This window comes from Hyposmocoma kahamanoa, unplaced genomic scaffold (genome assembly GCF_003589595.1).
Source record: "Hyposmocoma kahamanoa isolate Upper Pololo Valley unplaced genomic scaffold, ASM358959v1 80, whole genome shotgun sequence".
In the NCBI taxonomy this organism is placed as follows: domain Eukaryota; kingdom Metazoa; phylum Arthropoda; class Insecta; order Lepidoptera; family Cosmopterigidae; genus Hyposmocoma; species Hyposmocoma kahamanoa.
This window is the reverse complement of record NW_020654051.1, coordinates 1,378,862-1,394,583: the sequence shown is the minus strand read 5'-3', so window position 1 is coordinate 1,394,583 and position 15,722 is coordinate 1,378,862. Positions and strand designations below refer to the sequence as shown.

General features: G+C 36.3%; 2 protein-coding genes across 2 annotated transcripts; one reads left to right on the top strand and one right to left on the bottom strand.

Annotated features, from left to right (window-relative positions):
* Positions 1–124: 124 nt before the first annotated feature.
* LOC113233826 (40S ribosomal protein S24) lies at positions 125–765 on the bottom strand. Its single transcript, XM_026469043.1, has 2 exons — positions 635–765; positions 125–518 (listed from the first exon to the last, which is right to left on the bottom strand). The coding sequence occupies exons 1-2, from the start codon at positions 682–684 to the stop codon at positions 170–172; spliced, it is 399 nt and encodes a 132-aa protein (XP_026324828.1). The 5' UTR covers positions 685–765; the 3' UTR covers positions 125–169.
* Positions 766–2,660: 1,895 nt separating this feature from the next.
* Positions 2,661–15,057, top strand: LOC113233917 (monocarboxylate transporter 14-like). Its single transcript, XM_026469152.1, has 6 exons — positions 2,661–2,716; positions 5,318–6,874; positions 6,963–7,469; positions 7,719–7,940; positions 9,919–10,204; positions 14,894–15,057. Exons 2-6 carry the CDS (start codon positions 5,606–5,608, stop codon positions 15,055–15,057), a joined length of 2,448 nt encoding a protein of 815 aa, XP_026324937.1. The 5' UTR covers positions 2,661–2,716; positions 5,318–5,605.
* The last annotated feature ends 665 nt before the right edge of the window (positions 15,058–15,722 follow it).

Below are 15,722 nucleotides of genomic sequence, written 5' to 3'. Positions count from 1 at the left end.
TTATACCTATGTAGAAGCACTCTATCAATTTGTACAATACTGTCAATTGTAAGGGCAAAAGATGTATTTGGAAAGCCTACTGATATTAGATGGGATGGCAATGTTTGAAAATCAAAAACAGACATCAGTTTTTTTGGATTTTTATTTACTTACAGTCCTAACTGTCACATCACTTCTTAGCGGCCGCGCCTACCTTGGCTTTCTTGGTACCGCGCACCTTCTTCATTCTGTTCTTGCGTTCCTTGCGCTGCTTGCGTGTCGGTCGCTTCTTCTCGTATAGACCATGCCTCTGTAGCCTGTGCTTAGGCTCGAACTTCTTTGCTAAGTCCAGGGTATCGTAAATCAACGCAAAACCGGTCGACTTGCCACCGCCAAAGTTAGTCTTGAATCCGAATACGAAAACAACATCGGGGGTCACTTTGTACATCTTAGCAAGCTTCTCACGGATCTCTGTCTTGCTAACAGTGGGTTTCCCTGGATGTAAAACATCGCAGACCATCTGCTTTCGCGCCAACAACCTGGAAACCACAAAACGTTGTCACATAACCTCGTCTTCCACTGTCACACAAGCCAACAACTTTTCTCACTTGATTAGACTGTTTTACACATTAAATCCAACACATTGCACATTTACCTGTTGGTCATGAATTTGCGAGTGCGAATTGTCGCGGTTCCCTCAGTCATTTTGCCTTACTTTAAAGATTTCGGCGTAAACTACGCACGTGTCTCTAACAAAATCGCAGAGAAAAAGAACGTGCAGGTGTTGCCATAAGTAATATACGAATTTTCCAAATTTTCCATTTTCCTGGCATAGGAATTTCCGGTTAATCTATTTGCATTATTATGGTAGACCCTTAGAGTAACAATAACACCAAAATTTGAAAGTTCAAATTATTATTAATTCGTAGACACTAATTAAGAGTAAGTACTTTACATTTTACTTTTTATTCTTGAACTTTGATTCACAATAGGGTAAAATAATTAAATTGCAACATTGTAATTTCTTTTTTATAATGTGTTCAAGTTATGGATAAACTACTATAGTTACGTTCAAATAATTAATATATTTTAGTTTACCAAAAGGTTCGAAACGATCAAGAGTCTGCAGTTCGTTTAAATATTTCCCATTGCCCTTGAACTTGTGCTATATTCGTATCGTTGTAAAAAATCAAAATTAATGCTCTCACGCTATAAAGTTTAGGCAGAAAGTTGACTTATAAAATAATAGAAGACTACGATTTTCCTATTAAATCACTAAGGAAAATATAGTTTTCTTTTGATAGTAATGTTGGTAAATCAGTAATGCTAAGTTAATCTAACTGAAGTGTTAGATACCGCGTTGATATCTAATTTGTAAACTTTCTTTAGTTTTATAATCTATTAAGTTCAACGAGTACGTATTTAAAGAAAATTAAGGGTTGAATCGATTTAGTATATGTGTAAGTAAACAAATAGTTTAGTTGGTCTCCTAAGGTTACCCACTTGAACTTCGTCACAATGTTTTCCATTATTATTTTTCATACCAAGAATAAGTTTGGCGTAGGCGCCTGACCTTGTAGTTAGCAAACAAACTCTATGTACAGATCTATCACGATATTATCAGGCGCTCTACCAAAGCGGGCCCAAGGGAGAAATAATGGTTTTATATCACGTAAAAGCATTTTCGCGTTACCTTGACGTGACAGCAAAGATTAAATTATTTTTATACTAAGTTTAATTAGACAGGAAACTTCTTTGAGTTATGTTAACAGTTTAAGTCCATTTGTTATATTTTTTACGGGGACTATGCACCGTATTACGTATGGTAATTATGTCGTTAATTATACAATCAGAGATAAGAAAATTTGTTAATACATAGTAATATCACAATATTGTTATTTAATTAAACGGTTACGTATCTGATATGCGTATAGGTAATGAATTCATTTTATAAATATGAACACATAATGAAGTCAGTGTGGTCTGTTACCGCTTATTAAAAAAAGTCTCTACTGATTAAACTGATTTTTAACCGACTTCAAAAAAGAAGAGGTTTTTAATTCGACTGCATTTTCTTGCGTGTAGTTATCTCCGGCCGGCATTTGTGAACCGATTTGGATGATCCCTTTTTTGATGAAAAGAGGGTACCTCAATATAGGTCCCATTTAAATTTGAAGAAAATATTCACCTCCAAGAGTGGCAGACTAGTGGATGAATCCGGTTTCATGCAATTTCCGGTAACCGATTTCAAAAAAACTTGGTATATAGATGTAACTCCACGAACTTTTGAGGTCGGTTTTTTAAAATAAAAAGTTAATCAATATTTAATTTTGTATTATAAAATAATGGGAAAGAATCTGTTTCGAATTGAAGAAAGTAATCGACGATACATAGACGTCACACAGGTTATCGCGTTAGTTTTTTCAATTCAGTTACATAAAAATTAAATTCTACCTAACTCTCCTTTTACACTATAAGCTATGACGTCACGTCTACGTCACTACGGTATACGCAAACCTTACCCACTGTAACTTGATCCATGACTAGACTAGCTGACCTTTATGAGTTATTAACAAGAGGGGGTGTGAAAGAGATCTTATAGACTGGTCCGTGTTACCACCCTCCTATTGATCGTTGGTTACTGGGAGCCTGTTTATTGTCTGAGATCGCAACGAGCGCATGTGCCTTCGGGAAAAATATTTAAAAAAGTATCATAATTTTAATAACTAACTTGCAAGTAAGTGGTAGTTCTTTTTAATAGTTAATTTAGAGGAACTTTTCTGTAGTTGTTTAGACAATGTAGACTGGTAACGTGTTTTTGACATTTACGCAACAAAAAGCATTTTATCAGCGGTGCAGAGGTTATGTTCGTACAGTTCAAGGCCTTGTGTTACACTCTTTGTAACGAAGATAATGCAGTTGTTTTTTTATGCATATATATTTTCATTTGCTTGTCAGATATCAGTACATACTTACGTACAGTGAACTATTTGAATTTTGTTTATCATTCTTCAATTAAATATAGGTATGTCATATGTTAGGATTCATAAGATCTTTACGATATTATTAAACAAATATGGGAAAGTTATGAATGTGAATAAATATGTTGAACTGCCTCCATGGCCGAACGGTTACCATGCCGGACTGCCATGCAGAGGTCCCAGGTTCGATTCCCGGGCCGGGAGAAATATTTGTATGGCCTACATTTGTTTGTCTCGTGAGTTTGGGTGTAATTTGTAATTGTCTATTTGTGTGTCCATGGCACCCACGACACAGGGTTTCCCTAGTGCGGGGCTATGTCGAGTGTGTGCGTTATTATTATTATTATGTACCATCTGGAGATTTTTACTGCATTTTCTCAGACAATTATTATTAACATTATGAATTTGACGATTTCAAGTGTAATTGTTAACCTACGAAATAGAGAATAAGTAATCAATTAGATAATACAAACAGGTAAGTTTTGAATGTATTTTAATGCTAGAAACTACCCACAAAGTTTTGTAGCAACTTTTTATTTATCGTAGAAGGGACGTCTCAGCCCGCACTGAAATGATTCCGCGAAACGATGGCTCGCGTTTCTTTGTCGATAGAAATATTAATGATGCTAGGTACGGATAACGGCACATCAGACTACACATTTTGTTCGAAAATCGCCTGCAGTGCAACGGAACAAGATACGCCAATGTGTAGCTTGATGTGCTGGCGTGTGTACAAGATTGGTATTGAAATGAATTAAGCAAAACAGGTAATAAACTTTGTCTTTTTTCCTTCTATTACTTTTTTGCCTTTTATTACTGTTTATAATATCAAGTGACGGGACGAACAAGGCGTGCTCCTGATGATAAGCTATCCGCCTGTCCATAACAGTTGCAGTGCCACTCGGATCTTTAAATCGAAAAGATCTGAGGGGCACTGCCGTTGCGCCCGTCACCCTGAGACATAAGCTGATAAGTTCCATGTGTAGAAAGAAATAGATAAGGTAGTACTACTTCCCTGGACGAGCTCCTTGTAAAAGAGGTATTAAAACTAAGTACTTTAGTTAAGTTACCTAATCTAAAAAAAACTACTTACCTAAAGCTACAGTTGTAATTTAATTTAAAAAAAATATACAATCAGGCGAGGGATTAGGTCATAGCTGGTCCGCCACTCAGGTGCAATGCGTGTTGGGGACTTCACGCGTTTCCGAGGCTTGTTAATCTTTTTTAACGCGTAGGTTTCACACGATGTTTTCCTTCACCGAAAAAGCTCATGGTAATTTTCAAATTAAACTTCGCACATATTCTTTCCCGGATTCGATCCCATGGCTTCTGCTTGATAGACGGTCGGTCGAACCATTATGCTACCCCGGCTTTATTCTAAAGGCTTATATGTATTATATTTATTTATTCTTTTATAATCAGGTTAGAAAGACCCATAAATACATACCGTATAGACTAGCATACATAACAATATAATATATCACTAAATACTAATTATTTACACGTATTGTCTGCGACGTGAGACGCAACGTGGGTGTCCGGTAGCCGACCTCGGAAACTCGGTACATGACACTGGAAGTTTCACGAAAACTACAACTTGCGGATGTTCAAAGTGAATAAGCATTTTTTAAAACAAATGCGTATTATGGTCGGTCACAGAAAGAACATCGTAGATACTACACCTATTGTTGTACAGGTTTGGGCTGTAACACAACTTAGTCTAATTTAACTTGTTCTTGAGATTTTTTCTTACTTTCACTATATATCTAATGGTTGATTAGAAAATGTACAAATGCAATACGCGCACGATCTCACCATTACATTGAAGAAAAACTTAATTATATTCCAGACAACTTGATACAGCCGAACGTGATTCGTATACCGAGTGCCTTCAGAAGTTAGCTCAAGATTTAGTTTCTCGCTACAACATCCTGTTGACCGTTATATATACTTACATATACATATGAAACCGTAAAGACACGTGATGACATGTACCTAATATTAATACTTGAATACTGCTTGAGATTTTTCCAGTATTTTTTAAAGGTTTATTGTATTGCAAGCGATGGTAACCTAGCAAGAGAACAGTTGCTTCTCGAGAGGTCGATGGTTCAAAACCCTGTGGCGATTTTCTAGGTTACGTACACCTGTGAATGATTAGTTATATCTCTTCCTAATGGTGAAGGAAAAGGTCATGATGAAACCTGCACGTCGAAGAAGATTTAGAACGGACTGGGTCAGCGTGGTGGACTATGACCTAAAACCCTCTTCTCAGACGAGAGCTTGCCCAGGAGTACACTTATAATAGGTTGACGATGGTGTTGATATAACAATTTAGTGTATATATGTTTTTTCAGATACCGCCATCTGCCATCGGTGCGCAATCGAAAGTCCTTAATAAATATTAATTCAACTGATCCAGAAGCGGCGCCAGCGTGCGCCGACATTCCAACACGCGTTTATGGGTGACGTCACACCTCTCCTGATACATATGGTCTCCCAAAACAAACCCAACACCTTAAAGCTGAACAGCGTGGCTAGGCAGTCCCGACTGTACTCCGCACGAGACCCAAGATTAAGAACTTAAACCCGAATGAAACAATACAACACACTGCCAGTATTAAATTAAGATAATAGTTTAAAACATGGAGTTCGAATTCGACCAGCCCAACGTGAAACTCAGGAATAGTCGCACTCCGAAAAATAAAGACGTTGATCCGACTGTCAGAGAGTCTTTGCTGTCCGATTCCACATCAGGCATTGTTAAAGGCGAAGGGGATGATTTGACCAGTGTTGGATCTTCTTCCTTTTCAAGCCCTGATTTGGAAGAAAAGAGAGAAAGGGTATTAACGGTTGTCAGCAAGAATGCTATTAACTGTAATAAATACAACAAACAAAAGGAAGAAGAAGAAGATGAGAAACTTCCAAAACAAGTTCAAATTACCACAAACCCGATAAATTTGATTCAAATTGTTCAGAATGACGCCCAGAAGGACAACTCTGAATTTGAAAAGGATGACGATAATGATAATAAAGAGAAAGTGATGATTCCTGACGGTGGTTGGGGTTGGGTAGTGGTACTAGCATCTTTTATAATATCCATGATTGCAGATGGTATAAGTTTTTCTTTTGGTCTCCTTTACATTGAGTTTCTAGATGAATTTCAAGCTAGTAAATCTACTACAGCCTGGATTGGAAGCCTGTTTATTGCCGTCCCTTTACTTTCTGGACCAGTGATGAGTGCTCTAGTGGACAGATATGGATGTAGAAGTATGACAGTTTTGGGTGGAATAATTTCAACTAGTGGATTTGTCCTTGCTTCGATTTCGACTACTTTAGAAATGATGATGATAACTTTTGGAGTTATTGCTGGATTGGGACTTGGCCTGGTTTACGTAACTGCAGTGGTTTCAATAGCTTATTGGTTTGAAAAGAAGAGGAATTTGGCTGTTGGTTTGGGAGCCTGTGGTACTGGAGTCGGTACATTTGTTTACGCCCCAATGACACAGTACTTTATTGAAGAATACGGATGGAGAGGTACAATTCTATTACTGTCTGGAACATTGTTGAATCTTTGTGTGTGCGGTTGCGTGATGCGAGACCCTGAATGGTGGATACTGGAGCAAAAGAAACAGAAGAATAGCGATGGTAAACTGAAAAAAGAGGATGAAAAATATTCAAGTTCTTGTTCGATTAATACGGCTTATATTTTCGACTTTGACGCTCCGTCAAAGGGAAAAAGCATGAAAGGATTGATTCAAAGAGGTATGTGTCCAGAGAAAGTGATTAAGAATGAAGCTGCTCATATACGCCGTCACCAAAATATGATACAGTTTAAGGAGAAATATTGCCAAGGAAAACTAAGATGTGAATCCATGGTGGACATACCGACTTACCTCGCTTTCAGCGACAAGGTAAACTTTTGCTAACTTTAAGAGTGTTCAAATATTTAGTTTGTTATATTATACTTTTGCATACTTTAAATTATGTTTCTGCTTACAGACATCAATGAAATTGCTCGATTCTTTAGTGAAGAACATAAGCAAGGACTACGATATGGAAGTGAAATATCCACCGTTTGCTATCAATAGAACTAAACAAAGAACTACATCGATTGATTCCCCTAAATCACCAGAAATTGACAATAGTCCTCCAGTGGTAACTTTCACAAAACAGCCGTTGCATAGAACACACTCAGACAAATATGACTTTAAGAAGGAAAAATCTTTTGAAGACTATCAACTTAAGAACCCTGAACAAGGAGATATGTCACAAAATATGTCTGCTGACAATAAAACACTCAACAAGCAAGACAGTAAAGAAAACAGAAGAGATTGGTTGAAGAAGCAATTATCGGTGAACCATCATTATTTAAAAGATCTCAAAATGCCTATAAATTCAATAAGTCACAGAAATGCAATGTTAAACATAAAGAGATACAGATTGAAAGCGTCGTCTTGTCCGGACATCTTTAAGAATTCCATGATAACCATTAATGAAAAAGAAGAGGTAAGAATGTATACATAACGAAAATTATAGAAATAGTTTTTAGACTCCTGAATTTGAATATGATTTACAAACTTGTGGCGTTGTAATAACTAACTAGGCTTGATATCAGAAAAAATAGTTCATAAATACAACTTGTGTTAAGATATAAGATAATATTTTGAAGAATATAACAAGTTGGGTAAATGTACATATTTCTCTGAAGTGGCGAAGCCACAGTAGCCACACAATAACTATTGTTTGAATTCCCAGAAATGGTACGACGACTGCGTAAGCTGTCTTGCGGACATGTTCAACATCACACTTTTTAAGAAGATGACGTTTAATTTTCTATGTCTCGGCACTATCATTCTGTTCATCTGGTTCATCGTGCCTTATTTTTACCTTGCGGAGCACATGAGTCATAAGGGTTATAGCGAAGACGATGGAGCTGTCATGCTAAGTGTGATTGGCATAACTAATACTATTGGAATGGTAAGTAAGTTATAAACCTTACTAGCCAGTAAACACAATTATTAAATCTACATCAACCATCTTTTGCTGAACAAAGACGTCTTGAAATAAGACGGATTTGCTATAATCAAAATTGCAATGTGCTGATTTAACTTAAGGGTGCGTGCAAATCTGGCGAATGCGCCGCGAAAGTGCTGCATGTGCGTTGCGCGCGCGCTGCTCGTATCCTGTGCAGCTCGCTAGCCTTTCGCAAACAGGCGTATTTTATGGTGCATTCGCCAGGTCTGTACGCACCCTAAAGATACTTTCGATATTGTACATCCATGGAAGTATTAGAGTGCTCTTCGTAATTAAAAATAAATAGTGCACTTACATTATTGCTATTATGTTTTGATACTACTTACTTCACTTACATTATTGGTAGTACGTTATTGTACTACCTACAAAAAAGGAAGGTCACTGAACTGCTATCAAAACCATTATCGTAATGGTTGCTACGGGCCTTATTCTTAATCATCGACTCGTAACAGTCGAAAATTTTAATCATTTACATTTGAAGTTCATCAAATGTAATGTCATTTTTGCCTATAACGCAATGGCGTTATAGGCAAAAATGACGTTGATATTCAATGTTGATATTCCTGTGTTTATTGCCAGTAATGAAAATTCGTAAATAGGAATCGAAATCTATGAGGTTGTTGTTGGGTCATTCCTATTTGATGTACCATTTATAGGATACTCAGTGATTTATTGCTTTAGGGGAAACATACCATATTTAGGGTCGTATTCTAGAACTCTATTCAATGCTCAAGTCAATATTGCACTGGCATCACAAGCACTGGAAATACGACCCTAATGGCAGGGACTTGAGTATGATATCCAGTGCTTTGAACCATACTCAAATCGTGACTTGAGCATTGAGTAGAGTTCTAGAATACGACTCTCAGACAACGGTAATTACTTAAGTTGTTCAAAATATTTCAAAAGTAACCAGATTTAGAGTCCGTTAAAACCACATTGTGAATCATTATTGTATTTGATCTGAGTGACCCGAATCCATTGAACAGATTTATTGGTCTGTAATTTTTTTAAAGTGCGCGTAAAAGAGTTTAAATTTAGGACCAAAGGATTCAATTCTCAAATCATTAAAATGATAATCATCACCCTATATGCATCCAACTGCGGAGCATAGGCCAGAATACGAGGCGGGAGTAACGAGGCGGTTGCCAGAAATAGAAAATTATCCAGATTCCAAATGTCTCGCTACTAATATCTGTGCCAAATTCCGTAGGCGAATTTGGATTACCTCGTCCGAGATATTATTGTCGTTGTGTCAAACTCCAACAGTTTTAATGGGAATAAATACGTTTAAATGCTGTAGGTATGAAGTTCACCGTCGTAAATTTGCCTGCTTATCGGTATTCTATAGGCTATGTCACGGGGAGTGTGCGATGGAATTGCATGATTTGATTCCGCCTTCCCCTTTCCATCATCGGGGGACTAGACGTGGGCTGGGGTTCCACCCCTATGTTGTGGATATTCCCAGGACTCGCACGAAGCGTTACGTTTCCACATTTATATGGTGAGCAGCTCGGGAGTGGATTTCCCAGCCTGCGGACTTGTTCCCCGAACGCTATAACTTGGACCTTTTCAAGGCGAGAGTGAGTAGACATTATTTAGGTGAGCATGCTACATCGTCGACTTCATTTTCACTTTCCATCAGGTGAGATGAGAGACAGAAAAAGAATACATGAAATGATTTAAAGTATACATTTAGTCTAAATTGTTTACCTATATCTTTTTATAAATCATAGTCCAACTTGCTAAATAATTTAAAGTTATAATGACTTAAACCCGTTGTGTTGTTGCCATTTGTTTTATTTATCTATCTTAAAACCGGTTTCTTTATGAAATTGCCTGAATCTTTATGATATATTTGGAAACCTGTTACGTTCGCCTTGTCATGATGCTGTAAACAGTTTTATCTTACGGTTTTCAGGTGGGCTTGGGCTGGATTGGCGACTTTCCATCAGTCTCCATCGGCAACCTCTACGCCGTCTGTCTGGTCCTCTGCGGTGCCACTGTAGCCACTATTCCCGTAGCAGTCTACAATTACTGGTTCCTTCTCTCCATTTCTGCAGCCTTTGGTCTTCTCTTCGCAGCGTCCTTTACTTTTACTCCAAGTTTGTTGGTAAAACTGGTGTCATTGGATGACTTTACCACTGCTTATGGTTTGGTGCTACTTGCGCAGGGAATTGGACATTTGATTGGACCACCATTGTCAGGTAAAAGGACACATTAGTGTTATTTAGATTCAGATTTAGATGGATTTTTTTCAAATTCAAATTAATCTTTATTTCATAGGTAAGCATTATTACACTAGAAATCGTCACAATGGTTAAACTCTACCGCTCATTCGTAAGGCAGATTCCCCTGAGAAGAATGAGCAAGAAACTCTAGGGGTTGCTCTTTGTAAATAACATATTTTTATTTTTTATTATTTAACATATATATATATATATATATAAACATTACAGTTTCCCTTAGATAAATATAGTATAGTCCCACAAAACTGAGTATTCAGTTTGACAGTGGGATCAAATGAATGTCGCATTTATGTACGTAATCTTAAAACTAATAATACATATACTTTTCCTGATACGTATTTTTAACCGACTTCAAAAAAAGGAAGAGGTTCTCAATTCGACTGCATGTTATTTTTTGTATGCATGTTACGCGATAACTACGGTACTTGAGAACCGATTTTCATGATTCTTTTTTGTTGGAAAGAGGGTACCTCCATAGTGGTCCTATTTAATTCAATAGAAAAAATCAAAAGTATGATTTTCTTCAAAATTTAATTTTTGAAGAAAATCATCCACCTCTAAGGGCTGTTCACGCATGAAGATTCATTTTTATAAATAGCGCCTAAATTTTATTGTAAGTAGCAATTATTTTAATGGTTGATTTTACTATTCTCCAATTTAAGTTTTTTTTTCTCTCAATATACTTTGAGTAGTGAGAACCGATTTTTATTATCTCCTGTGTCAAGTCCCGTATAGTGGTGAACTAGGGGATGAATTCGGGTTTGCGCACTTTCCGGTAATCGATTTCAATAAAACTTGGTAAATATATGTAATTCCACGTACTTTTGAGGTCGGTTTTTTTAGTACTCTGTACTGATGTTATAACAATAATAAGTTTGACTACAAATGCTGAAACAAAAGATGTTTAAATTTAGTTTTCTTAGGTTCAAGTCTAATAACCTCAGACGATGGAATACGTTTCTTTAGAGTTCTATCTCCATAGTAATTATTAACTTTTGGTACTACAAATTTACCAGAGGTCATTGACCCTGTGTTACAGTTAAGGATAACAGGATACAAATATGAGCTACGCTCCTGTGCTCCAAAGTTGTTAACAGCTACCAGATATTTGTGTTTTAAGCTAACAGATAGGATTTTACAAATTTTAAATAATTTATTGTAGTCTCCATTACACTTTTGTTTAGTTTTATTGTTTACAAGAAGTTTCAAAAATCTAACTTGCATATTCTCCAGTCTGTTTGTATATGAATTATTTAATTCAGTAAGTCCATAACAATCTGGAGCCAAAGTCAAGGTCAAAGTCAAAGATTATTTATTCCATAGGTAAAATAAATTTACACTTGAAAACGTCACATTTAAGCTACTGCTCGTTCACTACGCTGACCTCCCTGAGAAGAACGAGCAAGAAACTCTAGGTATTGCTCTTTTCAAATAAACTTAAATGCTATAGAATACACTTTGAATCAAATTTGTGTGGATTCTGGAGCCATGTCGTCTTTCCATACATCTTTATCTAACACGTAGTCTTCAACTTTGTAATATGATTTTTCGATCAAAATATTTTTAATGTAGTTTTTAAACTTAGGAAATGATAAACTTAATATATGCTCCGGAATCTTATTGTAAAAACGTATACAGTTCCCCATAAAAGAGTTGTTTACCTTGGTTAAACGAAATCGTGGTACCATGAGTTTGGACTTAGCTCTAAGGTTAATATTATGGATATCTTCTTTCTTATTGAAATTATGTATATGTTTACGGGCATATAAAATATTTGAGTAAATGTACTGTGATGCTGCGGTGTGATGTCATGATACCAGTCTCCTTAAACTTTTCTCGAGCATAACTTAAGATGCTAAACAATCTTTACATATATTTTTATATATTGGGAGAGGTCCAAGGTATAAGCTCAACCTTTGGTGCACCAGGCTCTACCATGAGATTACAGTGACATTTCATGCTAGCGACCGCGTAAAATGTTTATAATATAAATTATATTATACATACATAATGTATATTATACAAAACGTTCTTTATTCTTGTTACCGCTAGGGGCGCTGTACAATTTCTCATACAAAATTGTAAAGTCATTTACGCGGTCGCTAGCGACAACTGTCACAGTAATCTCGTGGAGAGGCACAGGTGTTTAACCTTTTACGGAAAACGTTAGATTTTTATGATTAAACAGCACGCCAGAAATGTCAGATACTGCAGTTAGTCACGCTTATACGTCAGTAAACCTCGATAGGTCGCAATTTGGCGAATTCGAATCAAAATATGCGACATAGTAAAATAACTTTTTCACCTCACTAGCTCGGAGAGGCTTTCTTTCTCCTTAGAAATCTGCGCTCAAAAGCGTTTTTGCACGCATTGACTTACAATTATATGGACGTCGGGTTCGCGCTAAAAAGTGTCCGAACTTATAGGGCGTTAAAATCGTATACAGAGCGTCATTCACGCTCTAGTCTTCGTTTGTTCGACTGACAGCGAAGCAAGCAAAATTAGACAGTACTGCGATGACATTACAATTTAAAAGCTTTTTTTTATTCCTTTACATGTCACTACGTTTAAATAGGTTGACTTGGGACATTTTTTTCGTGGTTTTTGTATTAGACCCGTAGTCCATTTATTTGTAAGTCAATGTTTGCACGCTAGCGTGGAAAAGGTTTTTGAAATTCGAACTTGACGATGGACTGAAAAAAAAAACCTAATAACACGTTCAAATAAGCGACTTGTCGTACATTACTTATTACTATAGACTTGGAAGTCGCACGTTTTTTCCCTGAAAAAGCTTAAAAACTTTTTGCCCACTAAAACTAAAATTACTTTGGTCCAGAGCATTCTCCGCCCGATACTGGACTACGCCGATGTTTGCTACCCGGATTTGTCAGTTACCCTGCTCAATAAATTGGAACGGCTCCAAAATATGTGTGTGCGGTTCATTTTCGGACTTCGTAAATTTGACCACGTCTCCCAGTTCCGTGCACAACTTAAATGGCTACCAATCCCCCAGCGTAGAGATCTTCATATTCTTTCCCTTCTTTACTCAATTCTATTCTGTCCCTTTACGCCTTCTTATCTCAAAGATCGCTTTACTTTCCACTCTTCTCTACTCTGCCGTCACACACCTCTAATTTTTATTTCAACTCTTTTATCGTTTCTGCGATCAGACTGTGGAGTTCTCTCCCTGAATCGATTCAAGGTTCCCCTTCTCTTGATTCCTTCAAACGACGTGTCAAGGATCACTTCCTCAACTCCTAAGTTTTGTCTTTTTCTCCACTACCTATCCTTTTATTTATTTTCTATACTTATTATTCATTTTTCTTTTTTCTTTAAAGGTATATAAGCATTTAATATTATTATTTATGTATTGTTATGTATTAATAATATTTGTATAGATATTTCTATCTACGTATATGAGTTTATTAACAATTATTGTGTAGTGTAGTTATAATGATATTATTTGGTTGCACTTTTGCATATCCCAAATCTAACCTAAGGTTACCTGGGAGAAATTAATACATAGCAATAACGCCGCCTGTTGCACATTAACTTACTATCTTTTTACCTAAGTTACTTTATTGTATTTTAACTGTAATTTTATGTGCAATAAAGAATATTTCATTCATTTCATTTCATTCATTCATTCATTCTTATTATTGTTAACATTAAATTGACAATGATAACTAATTGTGTAAACTAAAATAATTTCAATAATCACTTAATCACACAAAATAAAAGTACAAGCAAGAATAAAAATTGATGAGGTGTAAATTCCGAACGCATTCAAAGAGAAACTTTTTCTTTATAATTAAAAAAAAAACTGATGTTTTATAGTTCAACTGTTTTTCTTTCATCTACCATTTTCCTCGCTATAGTGAGGTGAAAAGTTGTGTGTTTCGCTCGGCAGCGAAGTTGTTTTGCGTCTCGTGCATTGAAACCCTCGCTACGCTCAGGAATGTATATAATCTTAGCTTCCTTCGCTTGCTGAGGATTCAATACAAGCACTTGCGTCAATCAACAACTTTGCGGCTTTGCATAACAAATAATTATTTTTAATACTGAAAGGCTCGTACACGGATCGTGTACGATTTTTTTACGAATATAAGGAATAAAAATAAACCAGCTTTTCTTGACAATCGTCTTCACAAAGTCTTAAATTCATTTAACGGGCAACGTATACGCTTCTATAATAAGATTCCGATTGATATTAAAAACTTGCCATTTACGAGGTTTAAAACTATATTGAAACAAAACTTATACTAAAGGTTATTAGTTACTTTATACCAAAGGTTATTATTATACAGCTTGGACGATAAAAATCCGTGACAGTGACCCATTTAGCTCTTGCAGGTAGTCTCGATCGAAGATGTTTAAATTAAATTTAAAAATAAAATTATTACGATGATAAATTTATTCAAATGCATATTTACAAAGAGCAACCCCTAGCGTTCCTTGCTCGTTCTTCTCAGGGGGAATCTTACTTACGAATGAGCAGTATAATCAGTATGACAATTTCAAGTGTAATTTGCTTACCTTTTTTTTTTTAATTAATTTGTAATTTGCTTACCTAGGCAATAAACATTACTTGAGTAAAGTAATTTTTAAACAGTTTTTCAGTCAATTTAAAAATGATCGTTTTTCCAGGACTAATCTACGATTTGACATTGTCGTGGGAGCTCTCCTTCTATCTGGCGGGAGGCTGGATTGTCCTCGCCGGAGTGCTAATCGCTTTCATCCAGCCGATCCTCAGCTACCTGCAGAGGAAGGAAGACGCTTTAGATAGAGGAAGTAACTCTAGCATGGCTTAGAAATGTAAGGGAACCTACTCGTAAAAATAATTTTTGTCTTCACTAGCTCAGAAAGACTTTCTTTCTCATTAGAAATGTGCGCGCAAAAGCTTTTTCCACGCTAGCGTCGAAAATGTTTTTTAATTTGGAATTTAAACTTGACGGTGGACTGTGGTGCACCAAATTTTATCTTTCGATGAAAAAAAAAAACGTAATAACACGTTCAACTGCGCTATTTGTCGTACATTATTAATGTAATATAAATCCGTTGGTATATTTTATTATTATTATTGTTGACATTAAATTGACAACGATAACTAATTTTGTTATAGTACTACCATTTTCCTCGTTAAAGTGAAGTGAAAAGTTGTGGGTTTCGCTCGGCAGCAAAGTTGTTTTGCGTCTCGTGCCTTAAAACCCTCGCTACGCTCAGAATTCTATTTTTGAATAATAATCTTAGGATCGTATTCCAGAACTCTACTCAATACTCAAGTCAGGACTTGAGCAGACTTGAGTATGATTTCAAGCACTGGAAATACGACCCTAATGGCAAGGACTTGAGTATGATTTTCAGTGCTCACTGCAGTACTCAAGTCCTGACTTGAGTATTGAGTAGAGTTCTGGAATACGACACTTAGTGTCCTTCGCTTGCTCGGGTTTCAATAGAAGCACTCGCGTCAAATAAC